Genomic DNA, 8591 nt, shown 5'->3' with positions numbered 1-8591 from the left:
TGGATCTAACAGATATATCTAAGTATAAGATACATGGAGAGAAGTAGAAAGTGCTGTATACACTACCTGATAAACACTCATAAACCTGCACTTTGCTCAAGAACTCAGCACCCCAGGATCTCCCTTCATATTCATATTTTGCTTCCTTCAAAATATTTTAAGTGTTTGGATCCAACTTCTTTTGCATAACACGGTATTTGTGAGACTCATTCATGCTATTATATATTTCAGTAGCCAGTCATTCTCAGAGATGTATACTATTTCATGTTGTGAATAAGCCACCACTAAACTCCAGGTTCCTCTGGTAATTGTTACTCACACAGTTGCCAATTTAGGGCTGCAAAAAAAATTATGCTGCTGTAGACCTTCATAGTACATGCCTCTTAGTGACTACAGATACACGTTTCTGTTGGGTGCACAGGTAGGCATGCAATTGATGGATCACATGTAATACAAACACCCACCCTTAATAGACACTTCCAAGCACCTCTCCAAAGTGTTTGCCTCTATTTATATTCCACCAGCAACACCAATTTGCTTAGCTTTGGTTTTGTTGTGGTGGTTTTATTTTGTTTTGGTTTGGTTTTGCATGTTATTTATGAGTACAAACTCAACAAAGAACCTCTTAACCAGCTATGTGAATTTGTGTGTGCTGCATATTCTCCAGGGATCTCAACCTTTGCATCTTTATAATGGAGATGAGGATTAAAGGCTTTGACTTGGGATGCTCTGAGAACTGACTGGCATAGGTGCTTAACTTAGTACTACATCTGGCAAAGTACAATAGTCTATCTGCTCATTGTAATCTGAGAGTCAGACCCTGATGGAGGAAGAAATGGGTTCATTCTGGGAGCAGCTCTGTTCAGTACTTCTGGAGTTTCCAATTTCTGTCTGCTTAAGTCAGACCACAAATTCCCATCAGAGTAAAAGACTGAGCATCCTCTAAGTAAGGTAAAGCCAGAAAGAACTTTTCTTTTTGAATGTGCACATAGGGAGTTCTTGTTAAAGGCACACACACACACACACACACACACACACACACACACACACACACACAATGGAGCCAGGGACCCGTTAGCTGAGCAAATACAACAGTTCAGGTCCTTATGAAATGCACTATCCAGTTCTGTTCACCACAGTCTTGTGAACCACAGAAGTTTGAGGGACTCTGAAATCCCTTCCTCTTACCCTTTGCTCTCTTAAGTTGCTTAACTCCTGCTCTTAGTTCTTAACGCTAATACTTTTGGGCAGGCTCCACCGAGGAGTTTAACCAGCTGCCAAGTTAAATAACGGGGAGGATCCTAAGCCATCTTCCCAGGGTGCAAATCCACATCTTCCATCTACACTGCGCCCGTCACTCACCAAAGCACCTTTTTATTTCATGTGTGTGTGCACACATATAATGCATTTAAAATATATTATAGTTGTTGTTTATAAATAACTTCTTTTGGATTGCATACCAAAATTGAGTCTTAAGAAAACTCAGGTGTAAAGGAACGCTCCTTCACTGCACCAGGAAAAGTGGCGGGTCCGCTTACAAAATAGTGTGCCAAGTATTGGATTAGATTCCTAATCAAATGCCATTTCTAGAATGTCGATAGAATATACACACGCATGCATATACACGATATGCATGCATATGCATATAACGATATGCATATATATGTTTGTGATTATATATGCATCCAGGGCAGAGAGGAGGGTGCACCAAACCTGCAAGGGTAGAGACTACAGATCTGCACTCTGGGGAGATTCCCTCTGTCCTAGGAATGTCTACACTGCCCAGATTTCTGAAGAAAAGAGAGTGTCCTCCGCTGTGATCACCCAGTTGTTGGAAGGATCCCGGAAACCCACATAGGTTTGTATCCCGGCCCCACCCCCACTATCTGCCTCAGGCTGAAGGCCTGGAGACTCCTGTTCTAAGGTGAAAACTGTCCGTGGGTACATTGAAATTTGCCAGGCCCTGAAAGCTAGGAGTGCTGCTAAACAGCTGCTGGGGCAGAGGGCCGGGCTTTGTGCTATTCAAGATCAGCACTGTAGCACCCAAAGGATGCAAGCGGATAGAGACCACAACCAGTCCATCTATCTTGGTGGTCTAGGCCTGGGACTGTGCGGTACCTGGAACCCGACAGCTCTCCAGGCACACGCCCCCTGCCTTGCTGGGCCAGGGTATCTGAGGCTCTTTGTCTCTCCACACAGAGAATAACGCTCACCAAAGGCGGAGGCCCCTGTGCCTCGAACAACCTCGCCACGGGCAAGGCTGTTCGAATGTTTTCAGGAGGATGTTTCCTGGGATGAAAAGGAGGATAGCAGATCAATTTCTCTTCCGAAGTTAATGAATTTTAAGCAGCGGCTAAAGCTGGTTCCTACGTAAATCATATTTTAAATGGAGGGGAATGAAGAGAAGAGGGAGGGTTGGGAAAATAGGAAGAGAAATGTTTAAAGTTTTTTTTTTAAGGTTTGGGTTTACTCCCCCAAGCACCCCTAAATAAATCCGGGATGGGGATGGGAACAGTGATTGCACCAAATTTGCTCAGCGTTCCCCAAACTCGGAACCGCCCTCCCCCCCGCCCCCCGCAGTGTGTTGCCCTAACGTGAGGTAGCTTATGATGACCTGTTATGTTCTGCAGTCATTGGAGACAATAATATTAATAATAATTTTAAAAATTAAGACCAATCGACACCAGTCACCTAGGCTAGAATGACAGCACCTTTTCGGAGTTGAGAGTCGAAACGCCTTCCGGGTGCCAGAAGCGGTGCGATGCGAACGTGTGAGCTTCTATACAAGAAAGGGATTTTCCTCTGAGGTTGTCTGCATTCCGGGAAGGCATCTGCTAAGTAATTTGTCCTAAAGTGTGGGCGATTTCTGGAACTGATTTTTTTTTCTTACACAGAAATCATTATTACAGTGGTTCAAGTTAGTGACCATAAAATGGCCAGAGGGAAGGGGCGGAGAGACAGGCAAAACCCTGATGTGACCAGTCATATTTAATATGCTTCCTACAAAAGAAGCTCCTGTAAAATCAATAGGCAGCCGCCAGCTGTGCTTAAGCCTGCGATTTCAATTAAAGCACTGCGTTCGGTCTTTGGAGTTGGGCACACATCCCTAGTCAGTGGTGTGCACATTGCATAGCTTGGCCCTGGTGTGGCATCACATGGCCTGAGATTACAGAGGTCCAGGCTAGGACAGGGCCCGCAGAGCCAGAGAGATGCTGGGCTAGGGGATCGGGTTGTGAAAAATAGGAAGTGTTGGGATGTGGAGGAGGTGCTTCAGGCTTCCCTAGGTTTGCTTAGTAGTGCCCAAGCCAAGACCAGATGGCAAAGAAGCAAGAGTCTTGTTTTTGCACCAGCCTGGAGCTGAGGCCTACCGCTGAGCAAGACCCCATTGATCAAAAGGCTATGCTTGGTGGACTGGGCATCCTGATTACCACCACCACCACCACCAGTCACTGGGGCTCTGAGCGTGATGCCTCCTTGTAGGCTCCTCTTGGACAGGTGTCTGCTGCCCGCCTCTCAGTCTCTTGGTCTCTCAGTACCAGCACAGCCTAGATCAGCGGTGGAGCTTGTGGCCTGATGGCATTTGAAAAGCATGGTAAACTCAGAAAGTCACCCCTTCCTGAGAAACTACTGTTATAGAGGAAAGGTTTTTAAAGTAGGAAGTTTCCCAAAACTTTTTTTTTTTTTCTGGCATAAAACAACATGCTTTGAGAGATCAGCTTAGATATCCAGTAGACCACATGTGGAGTTATTTGGGAAACCTCCCTATACTGAAAACCTGTAGGTTAAAAAGGTCACCCCTAATCACACAGAACTCTCTCCAGCAACTCTCTAAAATTCTGAAAGTTGAATTTCTATAGTTGTCTCAGCCTTACTAAAAGGAAATCGACCTTTTAAAAACTGGTGTGTCCTGGGAAAATAAATGTGGAGGAGGGGACAAGGAGTGAGAACTTCAGCACAACCTCCACCGTGCATGACATTTCCCCAGTCTTCTATTATTCTGCCTGAAATCATCTCGTTTACAGAAAATATTTGTTTGCACTATTAGTTGGTACTGGAGCTAATTACTCAATGTGTTAACGTGAAGTAATATGTATAAAAGTAGGATCAGTGTTTATTGTGTGGGTGAGCTGTTGAGCGGCGCTTGAATAAACTGCAATTAGGGTTAGATAGAGATTAATTAACATGTGAGTGGCAAGGTGTAAAATAGTTTCCAACCCTCCACTTCAATATAATCTGCAGGCAAGGGAAGAAGTTTGTGGAAGCTAATTAAATACTTTCATGAAAGCCAGTGTATTCACCCAACATTTGGAAAGAAAGGCACATTAGGGGCAACTTGTTTTTAACCAAATGTTTTCTTTCTGTGGAGGTAGCTCTGCTTTGTGATGACAGAGAGAGAGAGAGAGAGAAAGAGAGAGAGAGAGAGAGAGAGAGAGAGAGAGAGAGAGAGGGAGAGATTAACAGAAAGCAGAAGGGATGGCAAAGCAGGTTCTCGGGAAGTCCTTGGAAGCCTCTCAGCCTGATGGAGTGTTCAAACCAGCGTGTCTTTCAGGTGCCGTGGAGATCCACAGCTGCCCAGTTTGGGGAAAGGGTTGGGGTACAAGGCTGGTGGCAAACAGAAATCCACAGGAAAGTCGGGGTAGAAATTCAGGTTTTGAGGATGCTTGTGAACTGATATTATCTCAGTGCTGCGTGAGTGCTTTGCTTCAGATTTGGTGGGAGAGGAGGGTCATCTATAAGTTTGCCATTTACATAAAGGTGGGGGACATTGGGTGTGGACTTACATCCCCGTCTTAAATTAAATGGGCAGTATGAAAATATTCTTCTCCAGTTGGGCCGTACTCTATAGCTTTGATATCTGGAAGTTTCGGCTTTGTGTGTGTGGTGGAGGATATTAAGGGGACAGACTCATAATTGCTGAGTTTGGGGACAGTTTCAGAGTTTGGCAGGATGAGATTATTAGTATATCATAGACCACTTTCATGGTCACTTCTCCTTGGAGACGTCTGTTTGTTGTCCCCCAGCTACGCTTTTCCTTTCTCTACCTGCTCCATCCACACCTGGCCTTAAATGGCCGTCAGAGGAGCTAACAGCTGGATAGGTGCGTGGAAGGTCTGTAGTCCAAACTAGAGCTTTGCTCGTCCGTCCAGCATTGGATGGGCAGTTTTCCCTGGGGCGAGTAATAGTGGGCCTGGGATCGATCGGATGGACACTTAGCTGCAAAGTCTACCCGAAACGGAGTAGAAGGGTTTGCCTTCACCGGCACTTTCCCTGGCTCCGCTGATGCTGTATCTCTGGAGATGGAATTGACTATCAAACCCTCAACCCTGTTTGCTCATATTATACCCACCGTAATCCTCTTAAACTGCCGTTGCGGCTACAAAGCTCTTGGTCTTGCAAAAGCCGGCTGGCAAGATATAATTGTCCGACGAACAAAAACAGCCAAAAGTTTTCAAAAACCCCATGCACCCTCCCTTCCCTAAACCTAATTCTCTCCTTCTCTAGCTAGCCACCCCCCCACCCCCCCATAAGAACCCTCAGCCTCGACCACTTTTGTTGCCGCCAAGAGCACCCGGCCTGTTGAAAGTGCTGGAGCGTCTTTGAGCAGTTTGTTGTGATACGCAGGTGGAATGGTCTGCAAACATGAATTCAGCCCCTCCAAACCCAGCGCGGAGCGCTCTGCTTTTGTGCGCCAGGCACAAAAACGCTGAATTCCTCCGAACTTACTTGGGGCCTGTCTAGAAAAGGGCCTTTTCTTCCCTCTGCTTGTACCTCTGGCCACACTAAGTCTTTGCCCGCCCCACTTCAGACCCCCTCCCTCTCCCCTCTGATAATCCTTCTCTTTATTTTAGAAAAACACAAAACCCGGTTCCACGCGGTGCTTTAGTGGCTAAAAGTGAAAGAGCTGCCTTGGCAGAATTCAGCTCTATGAATCACTTCGGAAAATTGGTTCGACTGAATGGCCTTAGGAGGAAAAACGTTTTAATAGGATCCAGGGGAGGTTCTGCTGTTTCAATCTGCTCCTTAAACAGGTGGAGATTGGACCTTCTCAATTATACAAACAGTAAGTACCCAACAGCGGGAGAGCTGCCTTCCGAATGCTCCCCGCACGCAGCCCTAAACCAGGCGCGGAGCCTGCCTTTGCCTCTCAAACCCGATCACAAATCAGCAATTCGGATCGATTAGCTTCTCAAAGAGTCCTCCGGCTCTCAGGGCAAGAATCCCCCAGGCCTAGTGAAAAAGTGGGCCAGAGAGCTGCAGGGGCACCCACCCTTCCCCAGGTCCCCAGGATCCCGGCACGCCGCCTGCCCTTCCGGACTCTTCGAGGTCGTCCTTAGGCGGCAGGGAGCTCTCGCTCGACCTCCGACGCCAGCCAAGGCGAGCTCGTTGCTTTTGCATAAATTAATATTTCCCCATTAACAAGTTCCCCCCTCCAAACGCGACGCCCGCGTCCATGCGCCACATCCTAATGAGGTAATTATCATTTGCGCGTGTTCGGGGCTGGCGCCGGCTCCGTAGGTAAATGGCAGTTTATTAGCACGGTGCCCAGCTCGGCTGCGCAGGGCTAAGGGATACTTCGGTGATTAGACGGACACCCAGGGGCCCATTGAGGTAGCGCGTCCGGGACACCCCGCCTTCCCTGCGTACCCTAAACCTGTAGGCCCCCCAAAGTTGTGAATCACGCAAGGAACTCTGCCTAGGTTTGGGTTTGGGCGGCCCCCACCTCCTTCCACCGGCAAAACCATCACGATTCTTCCCCCTCCCCCCTCCCTCTCTTCCCTCCTTCCCGATTCGCAAACCGCTCGCACTTTCCCGAAGGGAGCGCGGGCGCTAGTTGCCTCCTTTAAAGTTTGAGGGGCGGTGGCGGCGGCCGGCAGGCGCGGGGGAACGCAGGGTCCTCAACGGGAGTCGCGCCGCCGCCCATGTCATTCCACTTCAAGTGACTTCATGTGATGTCAGCTGAATGTAAAAGACAGTGATCTCACGCGGAGGGGAAGATGTTTGCCATCAAAATGTGACAGAAGAGACACGCTGCATGGCTCGGAACGCATCTCCTTGGCGGTGGGGGAAAGAGGTAAAAGCGAGGTGGTTCTTCCGGTCCTCTTTAACTTTGCTCTTTCAGTGCCCAGCTCCCAGCACGCGTGGCGGAGGCCTGGGTCCAGGGAAGGGTTGGGGAGTGTTAATTTGAGACTCCTTTCTTCTACCCCCTCTTCTTTCCTTTGTACAGCCTCCCCCTTCTTCCCCCTTTCATAGTCCCAGGGCAAGAGCTGGTGGGTTCCTTTGCGCGCCGGGTTAATGGGCGGTAATTTGGTACCCTTGGGTGCACTTTGTTCTGCTTCTGTTCATTTGAATGCAAATGGGTGACCCGGGCCGACTAGGTGCTTATTAAATTGCGGTTTCCCCCCTGCCTTTTCCGGAATGCAGACTTAGAGGAGAGAGACTGTGCCCTGGCCCAGCCTGGCTCAGCTTGGCGCGCCATGGCCAGCTCAGCTTCCCTGGAGACCATGGTGCCCCCGGCCTGCCCGCGCGCTGGAGCGTCACCGGCCACTTCTAAAACACTAGCTTTCTCCATCGAGCGCATCATGGCCAAGACGTCCGAGCCCCGAGCGCCTTTTGAGCCCCGGCCTGCTGCGCTGGAGGCAGACAGCAGCCAGAGCAAGAAACTGCTCAACCTCTGCTCGCCGCTGCCCTGTATGATCCCCCTCCAGCCTCTAGGCTACGAGGTGCCGTCCAAGACGCTGCTCAGTTACTCGGAGTTCTGGAAAAGCAGCCTCCGGGCGGGCGGCGGTGGAGGAGGAGGCAGCGGCGGGGGGGCCCCAGTGTGCGGCGCCAGCGGCTTGTGCAAAACCAACTGTGGCGTGTGCTGCAAGGCCGAACTGGGCCTCGCGCCTTCCGCGCTGCCCGCGGGCAGGGTCATCAAGCCGCAGGTCATCAACCAGGCTGTGGGGCTGCCGGCCAGCGGCTCTCTCTACTACTTCAACTACCTGGACTCCACCGCTTACCCACCATCGGAGCTCCTCGGAGGCCACCTTTTCCCATCTGGCCTCCTCAACGCACAGGCCCCCACTACCCTGGCTGCTCACCCCAAGCTTTTTCTGCTGGAGAACGCCAAACTGGCCAGCCTGGCTGCGGACAAGTTCCCCCACCCAGCTTCCTATCCCCATAAGGAGCGCTTGCACGCGCCACTGGAGCAGGTGCTGAAGGAGAACTCGGCCTTGACCGCTGAACGAGGGGGAGTCAAGAGCCACAGCAAACTACCGGGGGGCTCTACTGATAGCAAACCCAAAAACTTCACCTGCGAAGTGTGCGGCAAGGTGAGGCCTAAGGTTCTCTGGGGAGGGAGCTAGCAGCCCCTGGCTTTCTTGGGCAGCCTTGTACACCTCTCTCGCAAGCTGAGGAGCTCCCCAATAGCTGCGTACTCCATTGGATGCCCAGTTGAGCCTCAGTTTCCTATTCTGTAAAATGGGGCTGATGTCAGTCGTTACACAGTTGACAAAAGGACTCGCTGGCTTAGGATGGGATGGTTGGTTGGGGGGAGGAGGAAGGTAAGTTGTAGCCTCCCGGCCTGATTCTAGGCCCTTGGCAGACTCAGC

General features: G+C 49.9%; 1 protein-coding gene across 1 annotated transcript in view; it reads left to right on the top strand.

Moving 5' to 3' along the window:
- Nucleotides 1–6529: 6529 nt before the first annotated feature.
- The window catches only part of Fezf2 (FEZ family zinc finger 2), a 4096-nt gene continuing 2034 nt past the window's right edge, over nucleotides 6530–8591 (top strand). Inside the window, exons 1-2 of the mRNA XM_031344889.1 lie at nucleotides 6530–7072; nucleotides 7423–8312. Of these exons, the coding sequence (XP_031200749.1) occupies nucleotides 7476–8312 (837 nt within the window). The 5' untranslated portion in view covers nucleotides 6530–7072; nucleotides 7423–7475. The remainder of the gene's footprint in view (nucleotides 7073–7422; nucleotides 8313–8591) is intronic.

Source organism: Mastomys coucha, unplaced genomic scaffold (genome assembly GCF_008632895.1).
Source record: "Mastomys coucha isolate ucsf_1 unplaced genomic scaffold, UCSF_Mcou_1 pScaffold10, whole genome shotgun sequence".
NCBI lineage: Eukaryota > Metazoa > Chordata > Mammalia > Rodentia > Muridae > Mastomys > Mastomys coucha.
This window is presented reverse-complemented; position numbering and strand designations above follow the sequence as displayed.